The 27485-nt window shown below is 45.0% G+C and overlaps 1 protein-coding gene across 3 annotated transcripts in view; it reads left to right on the forward strand.

Annotated features, from left to right (window-relative positions):
- PLCG2 (phospholipase C gamma 2) overlaps window positions 1–27485 on the forward strand; it is an 84717-nt gene that overhangs the window by 26700 nt on the left and 30532 nt on the right. For all 3 annotated transcript variants that reach the window (XM_059713900.1, XM_014609279.3, XM_019488222.2), the window contains exons 4-17: window positions 2510–2603; window positions 4784–4831; window positions 10716–10800; window positions 11627–11710; window positions 13384–13427; window positions 14712–14784; window positions 16384–16485; window positions 16663–16781; window positions 18941–19026; window positions 20422–20542; window positions 21633–21801; window positions 24413–24517; window positions 24736–24825; window positions 26921–27099. In XM_059713900.1, coding sequence (XP_059569883.1) covers window positions 2510–2603; window positions 4784–4831; window positions 10716–10800; window positions 11627–11710; window positions 13384–13427; window positions 14712–14784; window positions 16384–16485; window positions 16663–16781; window positions 18941–19026; window positions 20422–20542; window positions 21633–21801; window positions 24413–24517; window positions 24736–24825; window positions 26921–27099 — 1399 coding nt within the window. The remainder of the gene's footprint in view (window positions 1–2509; window positions 2604–4783; window positions 4832–10715; window positions 10801–11626; window positions 11711–13383; window positions 13428–14711; window positions 14785–16383; window positions 16486–16662; window positions 16782–18940; window positions 19027–20421; window positions 20543–21632; window positions 21802–24412; window positions 24518–24735; window positions 24826–26920; window positions 27100–27485) is intronic.

Here is a 27485-nt window from a genome sequence, read left to right on the forward strand (position 1 = left end):
GAGGCTAGCCTGGATTTCACCCCTGAGTTTCAATCTAGTGTGGGTCACAGGTAACACTGACTGCTGGAGCTACAGCTATGACTTTTCTCAGTGTGGCCAAATCACAAAAACTTCCACGTGACAGAAAATGTCTCTCTACTTAGGAAAGTGGAAGGACTAGAGTAACGGATGAGCTACAGGTTGAGGTGCCATGCTAGGCCTGCGTATGTCACTCGACTTACTAAGTCTCATCTATAGGAACAAAGAAATATTAATCATTGAAAGGCAGTGAATCAAAAACTAATTAAAGAAGAGACTTTTTTACACAACCCAAGTCTCTTTGCTTCAGGAGAGCTGTGTAGCCAAGAGCTTGGAAAGATTCAGACTAGAATCGGCTATTTTTTATGGAAAATGAGATTGTCCGGAATTGCCGAAAAGGGTTATTTAAATAAGAGAAGAGAGAGAAACATCTCTAATGATGAAGCATCCTTGCACCTTCCTTTGTACAGGACTATGTGGACCAATGGTCTTATGTAGTGCAGTAATTTTCTTGCTTCTGCGTTTGTTGAAGCCAGTAGTGTCCCATTCGGGAGCACCACCTTTTTTTGCAAAGCTGCAATAAGTTCAAGTCATTTTAAAAAGAAGTTCCCAGCCGAGCAGAGAAGTGAGCAGTGCCTTTTTGATGTAAAATCGAGGTGCTTTGTAGTTGATGCACTTTCCCAATAGTGTAAGCAAATGCCTTATTTATATGCTTGAACTAATTGCACGTACACTGTTGCGCTAAACTGTAGGGGTTTTTTTTTTTTGTAAATGGCATGCATGATCTTGGGGGCTGGAAAGAGGTTTCTTGTGATAGTTGGGTCCCAGGTAGCACATTTCGATGTTTTAGTTGAGAGGTGAAGTCCAGCCTGTTTCTGGAGACTGAGAACGCGCAGTGCGGTCGGCACGCTTTAAATATAAATGTGCCAACCACACTGAAGGCTGCTGTTTTTTCTTCCTCTCTTGCTGTTGTCAAAAACTAACCTTTGCCACTATTTTGAAAACATGCCCTGTACCAGGAGCTATGTTTCCATAACACTAAATCATAGTGCAGCTTGACTAATGTGATTTTCAATGAGGGGGAAATCCTTTCCTTTGTTAAAACACTTTGTCCTTGTTTGTTAGAACAATACAGAGTAACTGTTACTGAAGGGGGAAAAGTTTATCTTTCTTCAGGGCAAAATTGCCTTCAGGGAACAGTGAGATCGGCATTGGGTGGTGCCTGTTCCTCTCCAAAACGTAACTAATTGTGAGCAAGTCCCACTGAGATCTGTAGCCAGGCTCTAGCCGGGGTCACGGGGGACGCAGTATTGTTTAAAAGTATATTTTTAACTTACATAGCCTTGCATCTTTGGAGAGACCATTTTTGTTTTGCAGGATGTTGCGCAGATGGCTTGAATTGGAGATGCGGGTGGGAAACCAGTTGGAAGGGAAATTGTTTCGGGTAAAGAAAAGCTTTGATGTCAGAACTGAATGCTTTAGGGCAGGGGTGTCAAACATATATGATCTGCGGGTCAGATCGACTTGTAGAGCCAGGTCATCCAGCTTACAGCCTCACGGGGGGGGAGGTGGGGAGGATGGGGACCTTCACAGCTGTAGCAGCACTTCGGGAAGAGGCCCAACACCGTTGCTTATTTCCGTGGCGGCAGCCAGGTGCCTAGGATGTCAGGCCTCTTCCCACCAGGTCCCAGACTGGAAGGGGTTGGGGTCCACGGAGCCATTCTGGCTCCATTCATCCAGCCCGTGGACAATATTGTATTGCTCATCTGGCTTGCAGGGCCAGACAAGTTTGACACCCCTAATTTAGGGCTTTCCAGATCCTGCCCCAGTGAAATGAGGGGAGGGGAAAGGAAGTTTGCAGACCACCCTTACTTTTAATACAAATTTGTCACCCAGGCACTGTGGATTCCAGCATACAGCACTTATACAAGATAAATCAGTTCAATTAATTCAGTCCAGAGTAATCAGTTCTTAGTGGTGTGATCATAGCAGAGTAGACTCAGTTCTTTGCTTGCAAAATTTATTTCACAGGTGATGCAGAAGCGTCAAAGGCTACAGTTAGAGCCTAGCACAATGGGATCTATAGCATCCACAAGCTGCACGGTCTTTCTGTAGCAGAAGGAGACTCCAGGATGCTCTCGTGTCTACTTCGGCCACTTTTGGAAGCAGAAGACTGAAACAGAAAAATGTCATAGTGAGAGCGTAGTGGTAGGTCAGCAGCAGCATCTCAGAAGCTATGAATCTTCATATGATCTGAGGAGCAAACCTTTGAAAAGAGGCACTTTTGACAGGTCCAGCAGGACTTTTTTGGGAGAAAAAAAAAGTTATGAAAACTAACTAAATATTTCCTTGGCAGCATAAAACTCTGAAGTAACATTATCAAAGGGGCTGGTTAACCACTGTGTTTCGTACACTGGGGCTTATCTGAACATCAGAGTTTTATGTCTTTGTTTGGTGTCGATGTTCCTCATAGCATATTCATCTTTTTCAGCCGATTCTAAAGATGATACTGATAAATGGCTGTGCGGCTTGAATATCTTGCATCAAGAGGTTATGAGCGCTCCCACACCTGCAATCACAGAGAGGTAAAGTGGAATTTTTACCCTTCATTTCTGAGAAACACGTGACAGCTAGATGCTTCATCTAGAATATGATGGCAAAAGTCTAGCAAGGGATGTTTAAGGTAGAGCGGTCCATCCCTTACTAAAAGAGTAACTGTCAGCATGCTGGTCAGAAAGATCATAGTCCAGGATCAGACTCTGTATAAGTGTATGCCACTTCAGAGTTTCTTGTGGCAGTAGGGCTGCTTCCACTGCAGTGAATTTGGCTCCAGTTATTGGTTTCCCTTTTGTTAACAAACAGGCCTGGTTCTGGGTTTGGACATCTAAGACAGTCACATGTTCAACTTTAACACTTACTAGGTTCAGTTAAAATGTGAGCAGATGCACATTCAAGCAGGGTACCATGTGTTAAATGCCCTCGTGGCATTCAAACGTCTCTCCTTTTTAGGTGAGGGTTATCTCCTAATACAGGGGTGGCCAACCTGCCACTCAGGAGCCAAGTGCACCTTTTCAGAAGTTAATATGCATCTCCTTGAATCTTTGCACAACTTAATATGCATCTCCTTGAATCTTTGCACAAGCGCAAGGTGACCAGCTTCCATTTGTAGAGCTAGGTCATCCATCCATCTAGAAGGTGGGCACCGTGTCCTTGTGCAAAGATTCAAGGAGACACCCATGAACTTCTGAAGAGCCGTGTGTGGCTCCAGAGCTGCAGGTTGGCCACGCCTGCCATAATATGTATTAACTTCAGTACATCACAGCAGTCCAGTGATTTGCAACGGTTGTAAGTGAGTGTGTGATACCATCCTAAGATGTTCAGGGCAGTGCCTTGCTCAGGTGTGTGGCTGCCTTGGAGAGAGTTCAGGCTACACTGAGTTTCTTAGGACCCCACACCTTTAATATCCCGCTGAGCCCCCTGGTCTTGAAAACGGGCCTTTTGCTCCCACCCCGTGCTCATGCTTTTCTGTAACATGCCTCTTTTTCTCAGGGTGTGTGCATGTCCTACCCAGTCGTTCTCCCTGTGGTCTGACCATGTAATATTGCATGGTACAGTTTTCCTTTGCACTGCTGCCCTTGTGTTGTGGCAGCGAGCAAAGTCAGGAGTACTCAAATTTTTGGTCTCATGGCCCAGATGAATGGGATGAGGCTGGTCCAGTCTGCTGGCCAGATGAATCCTGTGTGCTAGGATCAGGTCTTGGGCTGAGCATAGCCCTCTCCCTGCCCCTTCGTGCTGGGATAGGTCCCTGGGGGCCCAGCACCGCCCTCCCTTCCTATCCCCTTCCACTGGGATTGGGTCTTTGGGGCCTGGCACTGCCCTTACCTGGCCCTGCACAACAGGATTTGGCCCTGTGATCTGGCAACATCCCTCCCTGCCCTGCATGCTGGGATCGGGTGTCTAATCCAGTGCTCAGGGCCTGGGGCTCCTAACGGGTCCGGCAGTTTGGCAGTGGGGGATTTAGTGGTGACATGGTGTTGCAGGCAGGATCTGGCCTGTGAGCCAGGGATTGAGCACCCCTGAGTAAAGGGATTCCTGCATTTATAGACTGAGTTCAACATTTGTTAATGAAAGACTGTCACTATCTTTTTGGGATAAAAAGTGTTTCTGTATGTAGAGCTTCCCTACGCAAGAAATTTGTACAAGTTGCACTATTTCCAATACTGTTTTGCAGGAATGCTGTCTGCTCAAACTGAAATTTGCCTGATTCAGGTTTCTTTAAAAACTCCGATTGGTATAAATGTGCAATAACTGAGAAACATGAAGGGGAAAACATTTTTCTCTCTCTTTTTACATTTTTCTACTTTCTACGCACGTGCCCATGTTTGGGTTCAGTTCTTCAGCTGGGCGTTGCTCAGTCCCACTGCATCCAGCACAGCTCCTTGGACTCAGCTGATTTACACCATCTGAGGACTAGGGCCCTGCAGTCCTGTTGTTTCCCCTGTTTCCCCTGGCTGGGTTTAGTCATTTCCCACTGTTGTTCATGTGGCTGTGTCGCACAACATTTGGAGAGAAACATTTACTGAACAATAATAAAATAGGACGGGAACATTGGTGGGGGCCTAGAAGGGTGCCCTGAAAATACTTGTTAATTTTTCCAAATGACTCGATTTGAAGCATAAATGTTGTTCTGCTTGGTTTCATCACTGACACTGTGATATGGAGTAGGCTTGTTCTTATTCTCAAAATAACCTGTCTGTTTTACCAGCTGGCTGAGAAAGCAGATCTATTCAGTTGATCAGACAAGAAGGAACAGGTAAGAATCTCACCCTTTGTATGTGTCCTTAGTTTTTTCATGGCCCATTCTTCTATTTTATGTGTGTAAAATGAAATGTAAACTACCTTACAGGGGATTTTTTTTCTTTCCATAAGAGACGCTTACTGTTAGTAAACATACGCGCCCCGTTTTATTTGAAGAACATCAAGCAGGTGACATTCAGCGACGATCAGACATAGTATAATATGACCAAATATATCTTTTTCCTTTTAGCCCTCTCTTCATGGCTGGTGTTAGCATAGCTGTAATTGTAATCAAGGAGGTGCCTTCCCCTCAGCTCTGCTTTGAGCTCCCCAGTCCGTCCCATCCCCCCCACCACACACCTGGCTACTTCCTCTACAAAGGGTATTGCCTCTTTGTTAATTGAGTAAGACCCTGTTGCTGGGCATCCCTTTTCCAGCCTGGGCCATTGCTCCAGCTCCTGCCCGCACAGCTGTTGGGGTGTCTATGGCTATGTCTGTGGCTGCCTGAGATGAGCTCTGTGCTGCCACAACTGGCCTGCTGGCATGACTGGTGCCCTAGCTGGCTCAGATCTTTCTGAACCACACTACACTCAAAGATGTCTTCACGACATGGCAAACACAATGTGGGTGCAGGGAGAGCGGCGGGTAGGGCATAGCCTGGCCTGGTCCAGCAGCAGCATAACCACTGTCCTTCCTCTTTGCAGTGACTGCAAGTGTAGGGGAGAGATGTTCTGTGAGTAGGGGCATTGGAGAAACTCTGGGTGTGGGGTACCTTGCAAAGGGGGAACAAAAGCTGCCTTGGGAAAGCGGGATGGGAGGAAGCCAGATACCGGCAAAATATCAGAGGGCTCACAGGTGTCATTTGCAAGGACTTGTAGTGCTGTGACATTGGCTTAGTCATTACTCTGCTCTGTATTAATGGAGACCTAGACCCAGGAGTGAACTCACACATCTCGGCTGAGCAGGCCCAGCATGGTGTCTCCCAGCATGGAGCCAGTGTATGTGGGTTCCTGTAGGGACTGACCAGGTGCTCGCTGCAGGTCCATGCATAAAGTGCTAGACATCTGCAGTCTGCAAGACCTCTGTGGTGAGTGAGAATCCATGTTCTGCCAGTCAGGGCAGAGCAGGAATGAAATGATGGGCGGGTAAGTGGGGGCATGAGCCCCTGGTGCTGCCTCAGATGTGGGGGGGAGCACCAGAATAGAGCTAGGGGGGTACTTCAGTCTCCCAACCTCCTTTCCCCCCCCCCACCTTACAACGTATTTGCATCAGGAAGGACAGGGAATCAGACTCAGGTGGTGCAGGAGCAGTGGCTGGAGGGGAAGATGTCACCTCTTTTTTGCTGCTGACAACTGGTGGTTTTTTGGGGGCTTTTTGGCCTCTTGACACATGAGTTAGCAGCAAAAAAAAAAAAGAGGCGGCAAAATCTCCACCAGCAGCAACAACCCTCCAGCCATTGCTCCTCTGCTGCTGCTCTGCCGTCCCTGCTGCCAGAGCAGGGAAGATGCCGGGTGTTGTGGGGATTGGAGAGGTGTGAAGTACTGCCGCGGCACAGCGCTGCTCAGCTAGGCCTCTGGTGCAGAGGCTGCTGTCTTGTGAATTCAGTTGTATATTTTCTCACTAGCCTTGATGGAAATTCTCCAGTGCTTTAAGGAGGAAATGCAATCCCTGGGTGCTTTGCACTTTACCACGGCTTGTCTAATGCCCTCAACCTCTCTGTGGCACACCCATTTTTATGTACCTCTGCTTCAGTGCAGAAAATGACACGCATTTCCTCTCAGTTAGCCTTTTCCCGAAGAGCAGAATAAACTGTGGTCTCGTGTGAATGAGACCATGCTATTGCAGGAAATCACACCATTCTGCAAACAGTCCATGCGCTGGGCAATTGACTGTGGTACAAAACGAGACGCCCAAGATCTGGAACAGAGTTGGGTTCCCAAGCACATGGGCTCCAAGAGGCTTGGGGTGGGGGAAGGACGAAGTGTGCCACCTGCACTGTTCTTTACTGGATGCCAGCTCAGGGCCGCTGCACTTGGCACGTGCTCTCTTGATGTGGTGCTTGTTCATGAAAGCACAATAAGAACCACACCACAATGGAAGACCCTGGTGCAGAGTAGCTGCCGGCACTACTGTATATCCGCTTGAGGTCTCCTTGTGCTTTAATAGTAGAAAATAGAGGTGCACTGATACATTGGTCCGATATTGGATCGGTACTGATATAAAAAAGATTGACTGCATTGGAAATGGGCCTGATGCGGCTGATAATTCGGCCGATAAATGCCATGCGTGTGTGCAGCCGTAGCGCAGCACTCAGGAAGCAAGGAACACAGCTCAGCAGCGTGGAGAGCTGCTTCCAGCTGGTAAGTCTGTTGTGGTAGAAGGGGAAGGGGGAGGGAAGGGGTGTGGAGGGGCAGATCAACCCCTACCCCATGGTGAGGGAGGGGGCAGGGGCAGGTGCTGCCCAGCCAGGGTCGGGCGGGTCATGGGACAGACCTGTGGCTTGTGGGGTGTGGGGGTGGCTCTTGCTGCTGCTTGCACACTGGGAGGACACGGTGGGGCAGGGTGGGTGGGCTGCAACTGTATGCTGGAGCCAGGGCTGCACCAGGCTCTTCTTGCTGGGGGCTGAGCTCGGAGTGAGGGCTACGGAGGAGGCTGCAGCCACCCCAGATTTCACTATAGCTCTCTCCCAGCACCACCGTGTGCCCAGCGCAGCTCCGGCTCTTCCTAGTACGTGGGGGGAGGTAGGGTTTGAGCTGGGAAGAGCCAGGGCTGCGCCAGGTGCGTGGTGGCGGTGGCACTAGGAGGGAGCTATGGTGAAATCTGGGGTGGCTGCAACCCCCTCCATAGCCCCTGCCCCGAGCCCAGCCCTCCGATGAGGAGAGCCCAGAGGAGCCCCAGTTCCAGGCCACAGCTGCAGCCCACCCACCCCGCCATGCCCAGATTCAGGGGCACATGCTCCCCCAGCCCCCCCCAGGTTTTCCTGGGTGCAAGCAGCAGCAGCAGGAGCTGCCTTTCCCCAGGAGCCACGGCTCTGTCCCACACCCCGCCCGGCCCCAGCTTGGCAGTGCCTGGCCCGACCCCAGCCCCTGTCCCCTCCATGATCACGTGGGGGGCACGTGGGTTGATCTCCCTGCACCCCCCATACCCCTTCCCTCCCTCCTCCCCTTCCACCACAGTGGATTTACCAGCTGGAGGCAGCTTTCTGCGCTGCATCGGAAATCGGACTCTTATCAGCCAATATACCTGCTTAAAAAATCAGATATCGGTATTGGTCCGAAAAACCTCTATCAGTGCACTCCTAGTAGAAAACAATACAGCCGGTCCTCTTTGAATCCAGAGGGTTTGTACTGTGAAGTGTTAGTGTGTTCGCTTTATGGGTAGACAGTTCCCACCTGGGGAAAAATCCCAGGAAAGAAATGTGGACCGTGCTTAATGGACTTCCCTGAGTTTCAGTCTTGCCTCAGATGCTCGTGCCCTCTTTGGCTCTAGACAAGTTACTTTCGTGTTCTGCTTCTTTCTCTGCATGGAAAACCACAATGATAAAACCTGTTATGTGAGTGGAGTTTAGAAATCACCTTAAAGAATCAATTTGGTTTTTACGCTGCTAGTTACTATTGTTTTGTGCTCAAGTGACCCTTTTTGGCTTGCAGCCACTGTGGCAGCAGTTGGGATTGGAGACCTGAATAAACTTTAAATGGGTTTCTGTTTTTTTGGGGTTTTTTTTTAAGTGGACACTGTATTCTGTCCACTCTATATTATTTAACTCTGAGATTCTTGAGATGCGCTTGAGATTAAATACTTCCAGGATCACCCGTGGCTCTTTGCTTTGTGTAAGAATGTAGGGGCATGTATAAGGTTGATACAGGTAAAATACAGGTAAAATACAGGTAAACTGTATTTTACCTGTAAAACCCTAATGTTACAGGATAGTGATATTGGGGTTTCGACTGTCTAATGTTTGAGGTCTTGTTCAGTCATGTGACTCTGTGAAAAACATTTGGAACAAAGGGGGCAAATTTTCAAATGCTGCTTTCTGTTTTCCATTCCTAAAATATGTGCAAAAATGTATAAGCAAAGGTATTTGTTTGTATGTCATTGAAGAAATACCTATTTTCTGTGTGCAGGAGGACACTTGTATATTCGTGTATGTACAGGCATGCACAAACGTCTACAGACAGACTTTCTGCACAGTCTACAGACTTTCTGGGCCCTGGAACTGACTGGAACTATTGTTCTTGTAGTTTATCTTTGATGATATTTGCCACAGCTCCCCCCCTTAGATTTGATATTTGATATAATTTTCTAGGTATGGAATCTAATTACTGCAGGTTTGCCTTGATTTCATCCCCCTCTCACTGCTACAGCAGGGAAAATAAGTCTGGGGAGTCAGACAGGTAGCCTCCTTGCTCCTTGTCCCTGCAACTTCTTTCACCTGCAGCCTATTCCCCACCCCCACCTGCCTTACTGTCAGATCCTGCTCTCACTGAGCACATGGAAGTGAGAAGCAAGTCTGAAAACACTGACCTAGAAACAAACATACCTGTAGTAACTTGCACATAGGGAAATTACAGGTGCTTGGAGCCTTAATTCATCCAGAATTGCCGCAATTTATCTGTTTTGAAACTGCTGCAGATTTTAGCACAGGTACTCCATAAATACACTTTAAGCAGCACTTCTGTACCTACTTGGATACATTACAAACTGTGCATGCCATTATTCCAAAGCCAGAAGGCTGATGATTTACCATATAGTTCATTGGGTTGGGCCCCAGCAGAGACAACAGCAGTTCAAGCCATATTGTGACCCCACAGCTCAGCACTGTTTCGTATGTGACTGGAACCTGGTGTTGTTGTTATGAGTCCTGGGATCCTCCAAATTTTTTTATGCACATGAGGCCCGGGGCAGCTCCATCTCATGGAAGGCAGGGCCACACTAATCATATGTGACAGGCTGAGACAAGGGGCAGCAGAGGGATTCTGGCAGGCTGTTTGGGGCCCTGTTTAGCAATGTTTGCTAGACATTTAAGGCTGGTTAAAAAACAGCCTTAAATGTCTAGCAAACTTGGCTAAACAGCTCATTGGAAATAGGAAAGAAAAGATCAGCTCAGCTGTGGGAGTGAAGAGGACAGTGAAATGTATGCAGTATAGTGGCTCACCACGACTGGAGTCAGTGCTGAGAGGGACTGAGTCCAGTGGGCACTACCATATATCTTACTCAGATGGGCTATACTAACCTATCCTTGTGGTGGCTCCCATCATGCCTGCAATGGATTTGGGGAGTATCTGAAGTCCCAGACTGATGGGTATGGGAGGGAGGAGACTTGACCGGTGGTAGAGCCACAGACTTGATGATTGAGCTGGGCTCAGTTGATTTGGAATTCAGAACTAATTTGGTCTTAAGCCAAAAAAAATAAATTATTGTTTCCCCTATATGGGCCACGTGTTTTATAGTCATGCTCCGTGTTGGCTGCATTTAATCAACTTTATAGTTGGCTTCTATTGCTGAACACATGCTGCTTTGGGCAGGATCTTAATGATAGACAATATATTTAGTGAGGTTTCCTTGTAGGCAAATGTAAGGCTTTTTCTCCATGTTGATTGGGGGAAAAAACCTTGTCTTATATTTGAGTAAATATGCAGTGTGTGTGTGGGGGTGTGTGTGAAATTACACACACACACACACACACACACACACACACACACACTTAAAGAATATTTACCATTTTATTACACTAAGACAGCAATCTTCTGACCATAGCTACCAGTTGTAGCTGGATGGGAGCAATGAACAAAAAGTATTTAAACTGTACCAATATTTTAACTTTTGTGCTGGTGAGGAATACATGCCAGCTACTTGTATACTAATAAAACTGCTGTTTTTTGCTCTGTTTTTTCTTTCAGTATCAGCATTAGGGAACTGAAGACCATACTTCCACTAGTAAACTTCAAAGTAGGCAGCATGAAGTTTTTGAAGGATAAGTTTGTGGTAATTATCATTAAGTACTCGATGTCTGGCTAACATCTGTAACTGATTCCTACGTATGGTATTTTGTCTAGATCTTTAGCTTCTTTCAGTGTGAATTAATTTAATTATCAGATTATTTTTGTGTGTGTTTAGATCTGGCTGTAACTCAGAAACTTCTTCTTTTTAAACTTATTATCACCTTTATTCCAGTTCCTAATATTGCAGTACTGCGGAAAGCCAAAATCAGGTTGGCCGCCCTGTTCGCGGTACTGGGCCAAATTCACAAAGATTCAGTCTCCTCGCTATTTAAACCGAGAACTCTTTTGCCTTATGAAAAAAGCCCCAACCCCTTAGACTTTCATTTCATCTTTCACTACTGTTCATAACATTTTGAGGGCCCTCAGTCCTCCCAGAACCTTAAAAATCTTTTCTGTGTTGTTCTTGCCCTGTAATTTCCACTGCAAAGCCCTAAATAACTGCTACCATTACTTCTACTAACAAGGCATCAATGGGACACTTTCCCTCATACTTTGCAAGAGGAAAGTGGGAGACTTGTGAACTAGCTATTGCTATCCGGGTCAGCGATAAAAGAGTTGGAAGCCAGAGATGTGGATCAGAAACAATATACTGTAAACCAAAACATCTCTTTTTTTTTTCATGTTACATATGACCTTTATCTTAAGAAATCACTTAGCTGGCATGTCAACATAGTTGACGTCAGGGCGCAACAGCCATACACATGCATGCTTGGGCACCGTGCGGCAGCTAGTAAGGGAAGGACATGTTTGTTGCCGCAACAGAAATCGAAGAGGAAATTCTAAATATGCTCTGCAACTTTCTCTCACAGGAAGTGGGAGCACCCAAGGAAGATCTTAGTTTTGAACAATTTCACTTGTTCTACAAGAAAATTATGTTTGAACAACAGAGATCGGTAAGTTCATCTCAAAATAGCCAGCGAGCATGCTGTTACCCTGCTTGGGTTGAATGAAAGCTGAATCGGGACCGTCTGCCCTCTACCATAAAATGCTCACTCGTCTTACTATGTCTGATGGATCGGTGACAACCAGCACCGATAGCTAGTTTAATAAAAGAAATGGAGAAATTAGTGTTGCTTCTTGACTTCTCATAGTGCAAGTGTGCAAACACATAACGGGGCTTTTGGGAGCAGTTTGTCAAGCGCATTTGTCTGCGCCGTGTGTAGGATGTTCATAGGTTGGGTTTAATTAATGGATGTTCAGTATAATGAGGGTTTTGTTCTTGCGCGATTTCCTGATTTGATTTATTCTGCATCCAAAGGAATGCAGAATAAATACGTTCTTTACGTTATAAGTTTTACATTCTTTAAACTTTGCTTGCATGTCCTGGTCACCAAATGAGGGCAGTCGCTGTCCTGTTTCCTTTGGTGTGAGGATGGTGCATAAATACAGTTGGCTTACCGCGTGATATGCCTGTGACAGCCCCGGCAGTATATAAATGGCATGGCTCTGTGTTTACAGATTTACTAAGGGAACATTTTGGTCACTACAACCAAAAAGGTTCATTGCATCCAGAGTCATCAAGTTGATGGGAGCTTCAAAAGCTTCGTGTCACTGAAAATCGGGGTATTTACTTAAATGTGTAAATGTGGGTATGAGGGCCAGATCCCAGGAGGGATTTCTGTGCCTAAGTCCTATTGTTTTCAGGAGGTCTTCAGCACCTAAATACCTTTCTGGATCTGGCTCTTAAGTGCTTAAATTTCAGCACCCAAACTTGAAGATGTTGGTCCGAATGGCTGAATGGTAGTAATTGCATACCGCTAATTGTGTCTGCGGAAATGCAAGCCACTGTTGATATTCAGGCTGCTTCACCTCAGTTGACACAGGAATGGTTTGTTCATAGCTTCTCCTTTCAGTTTTGTAGAGTAAGCTTATTTTTAATGTTGATCTGTCTGATACAAATAACTGTATGCCGTGGGATTTTGCTTGCTGAAATGCCTTATTTGTTCAGTTTGTCTTGTTAAGTGCTCCTTTTTGCAGGGTGAGTCTAGCTTTTCACCTTAAATGTTAAAAAGTTACTTAAAGGGAGAGTAAAGCACACAGCATCTGACCTCCTTTGAACTCTTCTTCTCACACTTGGTGGATCATTTTAAGAAACTCCTCATCTTGCTTAACAACTGTTTTCAGATAAGTTGGCAACTGCTTCCTGAGATCTGTATCTGTGCCGATCCAACCTGGAGGCAATTTAGTCTAGATTTTATGCCCAGATGAATAAAGATGATACAGTATATATGTGCTTACAGTTTTTGCAGACTATCAAGCAATAAAAGCTCCCAGGGAAAATGACTGCTTGTGTTTTATAACATGAATTATCAAGGCCAAGTTTCTTGTTTGAGAATTGTGTGCTTCTACATGGACAAATCCTGACATGTACCCACTAGCTTTGACAGCTTGTTTGTTGGGTATTTGAACTTAAGTTTGGTAGCTTAAAAGGGTAGCATATAAATCAAATAAAAACTAAATAGCTATACAGCATGTGGAGAGCACAAACCACTGTAGATATTATTGAGTGAAAATATGTAGATTTTTGTATTGTGTATCATTTCTCTGTTTTTATTCCTATCTCAAGATTCTTGAGGAATTCAAAAAGGATTCTTCTGTGTTCATTCTTGGGTGAGATTTCCTATTAATACAATTTTATACATGTGTGTGCGTGTGCATGTGTGCGTGTAGTTGTAATGCAGCTACACTTCATAGTCCCACAATCAATGATGTAGTGTAGGGGTTCCCAAACTGTGGTACACATACCTTGGCGGTACACAAGACAGTATGCGGGAGAAATTGTGTAATTTAATTTTCATTATAATAATAACTGGCATATAAGGGGTTAAAATAGAAAATGTATGCTGGTAGGGGTACGTGGGCAGCTGGTAAATCTGGAAGGGGTACGCCATAAGAAAAAGTTTGGGATCCTCTGATCTACTGGAACCATTTATTTCTTTTCTTTGAAGTGATGGCACTGTTTATGTGTAATGGTACTTTAAGTGAAGAGAGAGTGGATTTCTTATCGCTGTGCTGCTTGATGAGCATTTATCGTTGAAATGCGCCCTACCTTTACTTTGACATTCATTTTAATAGCTGGCATGAAAAGTGAGAAAGGGTGATGCGCTGTAAGAACTAAACTTTTCCTACTGATGGACTTCAGTGAGAGCTTTAATGGAGGACAGCAGTTGGCTCTCTGAATTTTTGCTTTGGGAGTTAAACCCAAAGGGAAAGGAGTATTGTGGATTGGTCAAGGCAAAGCAGAATTTGGACGCAAATCATGTCTTGATTTACTTGTCTGCAATAAGTCTCAAGTTCCCTAAGCAAATAAGGTACATGCAGCATGTTGAAGAGACAAGGGGCCGCTGAATATAAGTGAGGAACACATACGATTTTTCTAGGTAAAGCCAGTTTATCCTGACGTTGTATATTGCATGTAAGGAACTTCTTAAGTATCTTAAGACTCGCTGCCCTTGATGTAATAACTTCTTTGGTCCTTACTCATAATGAGTGCGTGTATCATTTAATAAAACACGTAGCTATGCAAATAATTTACAAGAACAATACTTTCAACAATACCCTAATTAAGCTTCACAACACCCCGATTACATAAGGAAATGTAGCTCTCACATTACAAAACGATAAACAGAGAGAGCCTAAGTAACTTTTCCAGCCTGATGTGGCGAGTCATTTTCAAAGCCGGCTGTGACCTTTGATTCTGAGACTGAAAATTCACCCCTGACACTGTCATCCACCCATTGCCTTCAACAGGGTTTTGACTAAGTTTTGAGTCCACGATCTGGATAGATTCAGTTCTGTAGCCATATCCACCTGAGGGCCTGACTTAGCTGATATTTGTTCTCCTTTTTCCTCCATCAGGAAATTTGCTAATTTTTTTCTTTCCCTCTGTTCTAGAAATACTGACCATCCAAACGCTTCAGCGGTCCATCTGCATGACTTCCAGAGATTTCTGCTACACGAGCAGCAGGTGAGAGGGTCAGACACCCGAGTGCCTCTTTACCAAGGCTTCCAGCGTTAACACATTTTGCAGAGAAGTCACAGACGGACGTAGAGTACAGCAATGCTAATGGTGACACGGAAACTAGTAGTAGTAGTATGGTAGCCCTAGGGGTCCCGGGAATAAATAAAAAGCAAGTTTTGTGAGATGCAGTAATATCTTTTGTTCAACCAACCTATAGCTAGGAGAGAGAAAAGCTTGCCGAACGTCTCTCCCAAATCAAAGTTGATCCAATAAAAGAGATGATCTCACTTCATACTTGCGTTTCACTGAAATCAGTAAGCATCGGTCTTGATGATTAAGCATAAATTGCAGCTGTATGATAGTTTATTCTCTGTAAAGAAAAGCCAGGTGTGAAAAAAATGAGAGGGAGATGCTGCAGTTAATGTGGTTTTATTTGGTTTCTGCTACATAAATGGGATTGTTTGACTGACACCACATAGATCTCAGGAGTGACATCCTGGCTCTGTTGTGGGTGACACCAGATAATCATATGAGGTGGTATCCTCGCCATGGCCCCATGGGACTTGGCACCGTGGAAAGAAACAGTGTATTGAGATCTTGGCTTCACTTGAGTCAAAGGAAATTTTAAGAGGAGTAGGGTCTGTCTCCCAGCAGTGATCTGGTGAGGACAAGCAGCATTCACAGGTAAAGACGAGATCCTGTTTAACATAGATTAGTTTAAACTGTGGGTTTTATCCTGGTTAGACTGTCTGATAAAAGTCCTGGGTTGATATAAAAAAAATACGGTATTTTCCAGGTGGAGGTGTGATAAAAGAATATCTTGCAGACCCCCCCCCCCACCCTGTTACCACGTGCATATTTTTGGAAAGCCTGGCATATTTTCTGTATGTTTAAGCTTTGATAATTCATAGGCCCTTTTGAGCTCCAGGTTTGCAAATCTCATTTAACAGTCAAATCGAACACAGACATTTGTGCATTCCCTGAATGAACTTGATTTTTTTTTCTTGACGTGACCATTATAGTAACACTAAGGCTGCAAAGTGAGGCATTCGAAAGTTAGGAAATTAGACCAGAATCAAGATTACCTTTGCCTTGATGGGGTCAGGATTTCATACATTGTAGTTTTTCCTGCCCTGAATATAGCCCCTGCCTGTGTCAGCTTTGTACTAGAGCTGAGGGCGTCTTTTATCCCCGAATCGGCATATAGGCTTTCCCTTACATAGAGTTGCATTATTTTGAAATTAAATCTATTTTGGGGAAAAAAAATGATGAACCTAAATGACAGCACATACATTGATTGATGTCAAGTGGCTGGAGGGATTTGCAAAACCTCCGAGCATGCCAGTTTCATTCACTCTTTGGTATGTGACTGCATTTGTATGTGATCCCAGACATCATCATTTTAAGCACAGCTATAGCCCGAACCAGATTGGATGTGTGAAACAGAAGATACAATAACTAACTATAGCCAGATGAGAGCCATTCAGTCGATTGCTGCTCTGAAAGTCTGTCTCTTTTATTTTATATAGTGCACATGTAAGGAGCATTATTATGCTTTTGGCAGTGGAAACAAATGACGATAACTTTTTCTTTTTTAATTTAAAGGAATCTTGGGCACAGGATATCAGTAAAGTCAGAGAACGAATGACAAAGTTTATAGATGACACTATGAGAGAAACTGCTGAGCCTTTCCTCTTTGTTGATGAGGTGAGATAATGTGATAATTTCTTTTAGTTATCTATAGTTTCTCTTTTTATTTCCTGTAAATTTTAGTTTGCTGATTAGAGAGCAAGTTCAGTGAACTCTGCTTTTTATAATGTTTTGTATTCTTTTCCCTCTTGCAACCAAATGCATTAACATCCAGTCTCTGTCTTTATGTTTTAGTTTCTCACTTACCTTTTCTCAAAAGAAAACAGTATCTGGGATGATAAATATGATGCAATAGATGCCCAGGATATGAATAACCCTTTGTCCCACTACTGGATCTCTTCCTCTCACAACACGTAAGTTTTTTTAAAAACCTTGGTCTTCCAGTTCTGATCAGATAGACCTGGCATATATTAAGAGAAAAAAGTTATGCCAGGAACGTGAAGTCTGGATTTCTGAAGACTCAATGGGAGGTTATGTATATGCACCTGACAGCGGTCACTGACCTTTGTTTGACAACTTAAAAAAAAAAAAAAAGTCTTGAGAAGCAGTGAATTGTATTTCCAAGAAATACAAAGCAAAAAAAACCTTTCCAGGAGAAAATGGAAGAGAACAATAGCCGTTAGTCTACGCTCAGACTCCTGCACAAGCTTCCTGTAAATAACTCTGAGGGTGTGTCCAGATGAGTGTGCACGTGTGTTTCCCCAGGGACAGTGGCACAACTACGCACCACTGCTATTTGTCCCCAGGGAACGCCGCCCCTGCATGCATGCTCTGATGTGCGGCAAATTGCCTTGGTTGGGGTAGGGGAGGCTGAGGCCAGCACCTGGGCCCCTTACGTGGGGTCCTGGGGGCTTCCTGCAGCTGCAGTGACCTGGGCACGTGGAGCCTGGCCGGCAGCTGGAGTGCAGCTGTCTGGCCAGGCTCCTGTTTCAGGTGGTGTGTGCTACAGCCATGTACACTGTGCCATTTGTTTTTTGCGGGTTTTTTTGGAGCATTTTATTGGTAGATCCTGGGGTTTCCTGGTATCTAATTTTGGCTCTGTGCTGCAAACATGCAGAGTGAAGCACCTTTTGATGTGCGTTGCATGTGTTTTGCAGCACCTCAGAAGCCTTTGAGGCGCTGGAAAGTGCACGTGCATGCTCATCTGGATGTGCCCTAGGAGTCAGGGCTCTTCAAAGAGCCCTGCATGTACCGCCCAGTTCAGACCTAGTGTGTCTGGGCTTTATGAGACTTTAAGAGGTGAATCTTAAGCTTCTTCAGTAGTGGGACTTTTGTCTCTGTGCAAGTTGCAGAATTTGGGTAAAAGTTCTTTCTGGGATGCACGTGTCTTAGTGTGTATTGTATACAAGGGGTCAGAATTGTACTGGTAGTCCTTGTGCTACCTGTGCTGCAGCATTTTAGTCAGCTGTGCGTGCATCTGTGTTTAAACAGAGCTCTCGAGAAGGATGGTGATAGTATTTCACACTTATATTGCCTACAGTTTCAAAGGAAAGTTGTGGCAGAAACCAGGAGTGGAACCCAGGAGTTCTGGCCTCCAGTCAGCTTCTAAAACCAGGATGTAATATTGCTTTAATGTGGTCAGATCATTTTGGGGTGGAAAATGCCACCACCTTTGTGTGACTGGAAAGGTGACAGAAGTGCTGTGCTGATCTCTGCCAGATCAGGAGGGAGTGCAGGGTGCCAGTGGGGAGATGCTGGAATACAGACTGGCGGTGTAACAGTTTCCAAAGTGGAAAGGGTTGTTTCCAGGGAAGGAGATGAATGTGGCTGACGGGTTGTAGTAACCGAGTGCCCACGCGTGTTGCCATACATAGGCATGTGGGGGCATGGCCCAAGATGTCAGCCCTCACTCTGATCTTCAGAGAATCACAGAAAGTTAGTTTTGGAAGGAACCTCAGGAGGTCACATCTAATCCAACCCCCTGCTCAAAGCACGACCAGCCCCAACTACATCATCCCAGCCAAGGCTTTGTCTAGCTGGGTCTTGAAAACCTCCAAGGATGGAGCATCCACCACCTCTCTGGGTAACCTGTTCCAGTGTTTTACTACCCTCCTAGTGAGAAAAATATTCTTAATATCTAACCTAAACTTCCCTTGCTGCAACTGGAGCCCGTTGCTCCTTGTCCTGTCATCTGCCCCCACTGAGAACAGTCCAGCTCCATCCTCTTTCGAACCCCCTTCAGGTGGTTGAAGGCTGCTATTAAATCCCCCCTCAGTCTTCTCTTCTCCGGACTAAATAAGCCCAGTTCCCTCAGTCTATCCACATAAGTCATGTCCCCCAGCCTCCGAACCGTTTTTGTCACCCTCCTCTGGACTCTCTCCAATTTGTCCACATCCTTTCTGTAGTGGGGGCCCAAACCTGAACACAGCACTCCAGATGTGGCCTCACCAGTGCTGAATAGAGGGGAATAATCACTTCCAAGGACACACTGCTGGCTCATATTCATGGGGGGCGGGGGGAACATGTTGGCATCGTTGCCTTTCCTAACTCACAGTCTCATTTTTCTGCTTAGATACCTCACGGGGGACCAGCTTCGAAGTGAATCCTCCACAGAAGCTTATATCAGGTGCCTTCGCATGGGATGTCGCTGTATTGAGTGTGAGTAAGAGGCTCGTGGACTGGCATGTGATGAAAGAATGGTTTTGCTCCCCACCTAGGTGGAGCTTCCTCTGATTGCTAAGCACAGACATAAACAAGAGCTCTCAGGGTTTTTTTTTTTGTTTTGTTTTTAAACACAGGGTCATGCATTTCTTGTTAAATGATGTGCTAATTCCTTGAACCAGTGTTCGCAGGAATGCCCATCTGTTGCACTGTGCACTTGCTCTTTTTCTTTCCTTGGAAGTCTAACTAGCCCTTTTCTCACCTAGCTCAGGGTATACACCAGTGACAAATTGTCACAGTTACCAAATGAAAGCAAACGGTTTAAGCCCCAGTAAATAAATTTATGACGAACATTTATGATGAAGGTTTGTAGCTAATTGATGCAGTTATGCTGATGGACAGTCGTTTCATGGACACCAGGTTGCAGCCCCTCTGTGTTTGTACTGGTATCACACAGAAAATAGTGTCAGCCCAGCTAAGAGTCTATAAAATTAATATCTCCAGTAACTACAAGGATATCCTCTGAAGGGTTTGTCCACACTTTATGGTATTTTATGTGGGTTGTTTGGCCAGGCACCGCTCAGCAGTGTTCAGAAGTTATCTTGCGATCAGCCTCTCTCTTTCTCTCTCTCCCCCATATTTACAAGAGGCCCCGTGGTATAGTTATTAATCTGGTAACTGAGCATCTGTCTTAAGTACCGACATGAGAACTGGGATTAGCTGTAAATGGAGAAACTTCCAAATTGTAGGAGCAGATTTACTACTTGTGAATATAGGTGGTAAACAGTCTAAACAACTGTCTAAACTCCTTGGGCATTTATACACATACTTTTTTCCCCACACCATGCTGGAGATCCGCTGCTTCGGAGCAACTTGATGAATCAAGTCTGCTCTGCAGGCGAGCTGAGGCGAACTGCGCTGCGCTGCGTGCAGTTGTATGAGCAGCGAAATGCAGGGCAGCGTGCAGACCATGGTGCTGGTGCACTTTTGAACTAAAGCACCTCCCAGGTATTTTAGTTCAAAACCATGCTGCCGCCGTTTTCTCAGTGCTGACGTGCATTTTGCCACTTATACAACTGCAAGCGTCGCCGTGCTGGGTGCTTTACAAATTGCCCGATGCTGCGGCGCTTACATGTGTAAGAACACCCCTTGTTTCCTGGTTTCTAACCGTTGAACAATCTGTGTGATGTTCTGTGTTTGATACTTAAACAAACTTAATCTTCTCTGTAAGGGACATCAGTCCATCTCAAGCAGCATTTTAACAGAATATAAAAGTATACGATGGATTGTATAGAGCACTTGGAGGCACTAGATAGAGTTGTGCTCTATACATTGGAGTTGTTTAAATAATTACCTTGCCTCTATTTTTTCCCCTCCTGCTGTGTTCATTAGTGGATTGCTGGGATGGTCCTGATGGGAAACCGATAATTTATCATGGATGGACTCGGACAACAAAAATCAAATTTGATGATGTGGTGCAGGCCATCAAGGATCATGCGTTTGTCACATCTGAGTAAGTTTTTCTTGACTTCGTAGGCTGGTGTTTCCTTACTGTTCATCTTGGATTCATGAAAAGGCCAAGATGTCTATATCTTCCATAGCATGGTTTTTGTGATACTCCAGGAGACACAAATCTCAGTATATTTAAGTTGCAGGAGGGGGCCCATGACATTTCAGGGTGCTGCTGGGAGAGCTAGAAAATACAAAAGACGCTCTTCATCTCCCTGCATGAGACCTTGCCTGTATAGGTAACCTTGTTATAGCAAATATTTTCAATAATGTGATTTTTAATCTATTGGAAATGTTGAGCGGTGTTAGTGAGTTGGAAACTCAAAGCCACTAACTTACTTGTGTAGGTGAGCTCCTTAATGTGGAGATGGGGAAACCTGTCTGTGAGCTTCTGGCTCTGGTGACCTGAATTGACAGCAGTGTCCCAGCTTTGCCTTTCCAGTTCTGTGCTGAGATACCTTTATAAGCCTTTTCTTATCTCTTGATTGGGAAAGAGATAGGGTTGCAAGCCTCCTGCCTTCGTTCCCATGTGGTGTAATTGGCTGGCCATAGAGAGAAGAAGACATTGATCCATCCCCAAATGTTTCCCCTTGGGAGTTGAACAATGACTGCAGTACCTCCATCAGAGCGAAAGACTTCCTCCCCAGGCACCTGTTGACAGCAGTATGAGTCTTAGCCTGTACTCAGCAGCTACAACCTGGCAAAGGCAGTGGTTTATTTTTGGTTTGGCAACACTTCTGAAGTGGATGTGATTTGGGGAGCTAGATAAAGAGCACAGGCATGCCTTGATATGCAGGGTTTTCCAAGCCTGTCTGACGGAGTGAGTTGCAGATGGGTATCATCATCTCAGCCATTAGATGTTTAAGTAAACATGGGTGCACCCAAGCCTCCTGCTATGCCATAAACACCTCGAACTACAAAGTAATGAGTACACTGGCAATTTCCCTGAGTGCCTGTACTCTCCTTGGAGCATGTAATCTAGTGGTTATGGGTGTATGCATTCCTCTCTCCATTTGTTCCGGCTTTCCCTCCCCACCGCAGCCCTTTTTCAGGAACAGATGTTGAATGCTGCCTCTCTGTTCTCGTTGTCCCAGCTTCCCTGTGATCCTCTCGATTGAAGAGCATTGCAGTGTGGAACAGCAGCGACACATGGCCAAAGTGTTCAAGGACGTATTTGGGGACCAGCTTCTGACAAAGCCCATTGAAGCCAGTGCAGATCAGCTGCCATCGCCAACGCAGCTGAAAGAGAAAATTATCATTAAGGCACGTTTCGTTGTACAGGATTCACAATGTATTGTGGTACCTTTAAACAGGGTGGTGGGAACCAAGACCCTGGATTCCTTTCCTGGCTCTGCTGCTTTAACTTTTATGTGACATTGGACAAGTCTGTAGTTGCCATATATAAAATGAGCAAAACCTGGGTTTAATTAACTAATGTTTATAAAGCATTTTGGGCTCCTTTGGGATGGTAGAGGCTGTATGCTTGAAGTGCACGTTACTAGCACTTGGCAACATTTTATGGAGTTTTGATAAATTACATACTAAATTGCTTGCTGTTTGATTTTTCTTAGTAATTAATGTGGTTGATTTAAGTGCAAGAAGAAATGTCAGCTCTTTTCTAAAGGTCTCCCAGCAAACCTTTCAGCTTCTAAAATGTCACCATTCAATTTCAGGAAGGTTTGCTGCTACAGATCCTTATCATAGACTCTTTGCACAATTACATCCTGCTTAAAAATGTTAAGTACGCTCTTGAATGGAAAATAATATTAATATTATTAGCCAGTATTTATATAACCTCTTCCATTCCAGTTGATCCCAAAGCATTTTACAGACTATAGACTTCATTTTCCAAAAGATGCTGCTCATTGAACATTGCAAAAGCAAATGGCACTCTGGCACACACAAAGAATAAAGGTCTGACTCACATAGGCAGATTTGTTAGCAGCTTTGAGATCTTGGGGTCTTAGACTCAGATGATCATGGTAAGGGTCCTCATAAGGTCAAATAGTCCAGCCACCTGCCCAAGGCAGGATCATCCCTCCCTAAACCATCCCAGCCAAGTGCATGTTCAACCTGCTCCTGAAATTTCCAGGGATGGAGATTCTGCAACTTCTCTAGGTAGCCTGTTTCAATGCTTCATAGACAGAAAGTTTTTTCTGTTCTCCAACCTACATTTTCTCTCCTGCAGTTTAAGGCCATTGTTCCTAGTCCTGTCCCTTACAGCCGCAGGGAAACACTATCTCCAGCCTCTTTATAATTGCCTTTCAGGGATTTGAAAACTGTTATCAAATCCCTCTCAGTCCTCTTTTCTTCAGACTAAAAGTCTTCCTTAATGTCACTCTTTGGGGCCACATCTACATGAGATGTTTAGTTGCCTACATAAAATGGAGCTGCTTAATTAGCAGGCCTGGGCTCTGGCCAGGTCCTTGTCACCCACCATAGAGCCTGGGCTGCTCGCAGCAGGCGCTGGACAGGCTGCAAACAGCCCAACCATGGTCTGCGGAGACCTGGCGTGGCTTGTTGCTGGTGGCGGGTGCACGTGCGCTGCTGGGCAGAGGACAGGGGAGGGGCCGGGATTGTGCTTTCCTGGCCCCTTTCCCACCTTGTGCCCTGAGGTGTCTGTGTAGCCGCAGCCACCACCACGCCAGAGATCTGGACCCTGCTGCACCCATTGCACCTCCTGACTGCCTGCCACATCTGGCCTGGGCTCTGGGTATCTGCTGCCTGCCATGGAGCCCAGGCTGCTTGCAGCAGGGTTTGCAGCCTCTGCACTGCTCCCGGGCTCCATGAGTGGTAGTGGCAGCTGCCCAGAGCCTGGGCCTGCTGAGGTATGCCCAAAGCACGTGAGAACAATGTGCCCTTGGCATCTGAGAGCAGTGTGTACGTGAGGACAGTGGTCTGGCACGTGTGCTGGGGGTGCCAACCCCTGAGCTAATTCTTCTTTCCTATACTCCCCCCATAAAATATCTGGGCTGCTGCCATTTCACCTGTATTAACCTGCCCTGTGGCACTGGTCATAGTGACTTATTCTTCACTTGGGTTTCTCTTTGTTCTGCCCTGTTGTGAATGTCTCCGTGCTGCTCTGGGATGGTCTAAATCTCTGCATCTTTTTCATTAGAAGGGAAGACTTTATTCTGTAGATAATCGCTGGAGTTACTCTTCTCAAGGGTGTTGACGTGTACTTTGCACATAGCAGCTTGGCATCCTGAACAAACTGAAAGTCTTGGTGTGTGTATCAGTAATATAAGAATCATCTTCTCCTGGCTACAAGCACCAGCATTGCCCTTGTACTCCCACTATGTGATACCTTTCGACCCAGTCATTGTGCCATGGTAATTGCTCTTTGCACAATAGAACTTGAGTGCTTCTATCCCAGGGAAGAGTTATATGCTTGTGGGAGGAGAAAGCAGAATTTGGCTCCATTTGATGCGAAATAATCACCTCCGTTTCTTTCTTGTGGTCCTTTTTTTGGGATAAGAGATTTCCACTCCTCTTAATTAGTTTCCTTTTAGCTGTGTTCTTTTTTCTCTTCAGCCAGAGGTCTGACAACCTCTCCCCCTTTATTCTCCTTCCTTTCTTGTCACACAAAGGTCATTTAACAATAGGTGTCCTCTAATGAATGGTAGGCTTTCATCCTCGGAGTTGTTTCTCTTGCTCCTTGATTAGTGCCTGCTGTCAGGTAATTAGAGGAGCACTCAGATGAGATTGGCATTCAGAATAGAAAGCTGCACCTCCTGCTTAAATCCACGTGTAACCTCTGCATACAAGATACCAAACAGAAGTCAAGTGAAGAGTTGACTCTTATGATAGTGCTGGGATGTGCTCAGGAAATAGGATTAGAATCTATCGTATTTATTTAAACTTTTTTTTCTAGCACAAAAAGCTGGGACCTAAGGGAGACGTAGATGTGAACCCGGAAGACAAAAAGGAGGAGAAAAAGCAACAAGGAGAACTTTACATGTGGGATAGCATTGAACAGGTATAATTTCTTTGTTGCCCGCTGCAGCTTGTTAAATCTCGGACGCCACAGGGATTTAAATATTAAAGGAGCATTTTTAGTAGGCAGAGGTAGCAATGTTTGGTTGTTGCTGTTTTGTTGCGTGTGTGCATGTGTAGAAGAGAGGTGCTCTGTGCTTGGGTTTAGCAATTTTGTCTCGTCATCCTGTTAACAGTGCTAACACCTGTCTTGCTTTCCAGAAATGGACCCGACACTACTGCGCTGTTGCTGATGAAAAGCTTTCATTTGGCGATGATATAGAACAGAACCCCGATGAGGATCCACAAAAGGTAACGGCTAGTCTTTGTGTTGTTCATTTTTCAAGCTCACTCCCCCGGGGTGAAAACCCTAAATGGGGTTTTTTCATGTGACTAGACAGGAGAAACTAAAATTCATCCTGCTTGTTACTCCAGACCTCCAGAAACCCAGGCATTTTAATCATCTTCACTCTGGCTGTAAGTCACACACAGGCTTTTACACAGAGGGTTTTTGAACAGAGGAAGGAGGGCACTGAGGTTTTCTTTCTGTTTCCATGGAATAAGTTTGAAGAGAGCATCATTACAGACATGATATATGCATGTCATAGTCCAGTGCTTTGCATTAATTACATGCCCTGTCTGATTTGAATTCTGCGTTACACATGATTTAAAGGAGTGTCACTCTTCCTCATCGGCTGCTTGATGTCTGGTGCCTATGGGAATACCATGCTCACATCAAGAGAATAATAAATGTTTCTTCTCTCTCTTTAATTTTAAACTAAGGGGATGAATTTTACCTGAAGCTTTTTCAAGTTGAAAGTCAAAATCTTCCTCTCAGACTGCCTCTACAGTGTTTGCAGATGGGTCTGTTTACACTCCCTAGTCGTTTGCACACTCGATTGGTCTGCTGCACATGCATCTGTAGAGAATCTGTCTGGTAACTGGGTGCAGCTGCTGACGTCACCTGATGAAAATTTGGGCCTCTATTAAGCACTTTGACAGCCATTTTTTGAAAGCGGAATAAAATATGTGTAGTGTATGCTAATTTAGAGCTAAAGAAGTGTATACATAGGGTGACCATATGGGGCAGTGTGAAATCTTGGACACTGCCTCAATTTGGTGCAGGCAGGGGTTGGGCAGCATGGTGCTGCTCTGGTATTGTACTATTCAGGCAGCTACAGGAGTCAGTGACCCATTATTTTTTTACCTTACAGGTGTTAATGATCATCTCCACTTTTTAACACTTATTCCACTAATCAAACTGACTTATTTTTGGGCAGTTTTGCTGTCTGCTAGAGCTTCCTGTTTCACAGTTGGTACAGTTCTGTCTCCCCATCCTGCGCCCACTAGCCGGGATGTTCGTTTTAATTTTCACCAGCCCGCCTGGACTGGCCTGCGAAATCTGGGACTATCCCAACCAAACTGGGATGTACAGGCACCCTATTTATATCAGGACAATAAAATAGCCTTTTTTGATAGTAAAGTGCTATAACAGACGCATTCAAGTGTAGTCCAACTCAGCTGTGAGTTCTGTGTTTCAAAGCTGATTTTAGATGGATGCTTTTTTTAGAGAGTCTGAAAAGTAACTAGAAAGTTGCTCTGCCATTTCAGAAATATTTGCTGAAATATTATTCCATGTATAGATGTAGTACTACAGGATCCACACACCGAGTCCTGACTCCTAATCCTGTATCTTAGCAGAGAACACTTTATCTTTGAACCAGAGCATAAAGATTTGAAGGTTTTGCTTTCTTGGATATTATAGCTATGACCTTTTTGAGTAGAGCTTAAATCAGTGATTGCTTTAAAAAAGAAAAAGAAAAAGCGGGAGCTTTGTCTGGGGGAATCAGGGAGACTCCAGAGATTTAGTGTCAGCACTATTTGAAGAAGGACCTCATTATATAATGCAGGGCTGCGATGGCGTAAAGCCCTTATGGCTAAAATAGAAGGTGGTTTTACTGGTGATATGCATTATATTTGTAAGTTATTTGGTTATTATGCTATGTAGCTTTAAAAAAAAAAAGTTCTGGGCAAAGTTTAGTAACAAGAAACTCCCATTTCCACACGTATTTTCTTTACATTTCTGCCTGTAGACCATAAGTTCTTGGGTAAATCTGGGGAGGCGAAAGACATTTTGCCCAAAAGTAACCTGAAAAGATCTGATTTGCCTTTATTCATTCTGTGAAAACCTGGGGAAAAGGACAAGACTATCTCAGAGGAGTTGGGTTTTTTTTTAGAGGACTCTTCCTAGTCACAGCCCTGCCCTAACCTCCTACAACATGTCCAGGACAGCACAACATATGTCTGATCTTTGAGATGGACGTTTCCTTCCAGAGGGTCACAAAAGTTCAAAGAGGCTAGAAAATTGGTGTGCGTGATAGTGAACATTTTTCTTTTTCCCATCTAGGAGGTGAAAAGTACTGAGCTGCACTTACGTGAGAAATGGTTCCACGGGAAAATGAAAGAGGGGAGAACCACTGCCGAGAGGTTGCTTCAGGAATATTGTGCAGAGATGGGGGGCAAGGACGGCACTTTCCTTGTTCGGGAGAGTGAAGCTTTCCCCGATGACTGCACTCTGTCGTTCTGGTACGTTGGCTGCTGGTCCTGGGTGCTGGTGCGGGCTCTTTGATCATGCAGGGGTCTGGCTTGTTCTGTCGAGATTCATAGATTATAGAGTCGGAAGGCACATTGCTGAGAATAACTCTTTTAGCGTGTGTTGTGACAGCTGAGATGAGCAGTAGAGACTGGGAAATGCATTTGTGAAGTGTTATTGGTACAGGTGAGGAAAGATTGTACTTTTGATTAATTCTGCTGTATTTCAGTCTCACATCGTGCGACCCGATTTAGGTTTTGTGTGAGGTTAGCTTGTTGATCAGTAGCCTGTCGTGGGCTGATGGGTCTTACTTTTCAGTCCTCCAAAGCAGTGGTAGCCTATGGGTTTTGTTACAATGTGCGGTCTGAGGGTTCGAATC

The sequence above is a fragment of the Alligator mississippiensis genome, chromosome 10, assembly GCF_030867095.1.
Source record: "Alligator mississippiensis isolate rAllMis1 chromosome 10, rAllMis1, whole genome shotgun sequence".
Lineage (NCBI taxonomy): Eukaryota > Metazoa > Chordata > Crocodylia > Alligatoridae > Alligator > Alligator mississippiensis.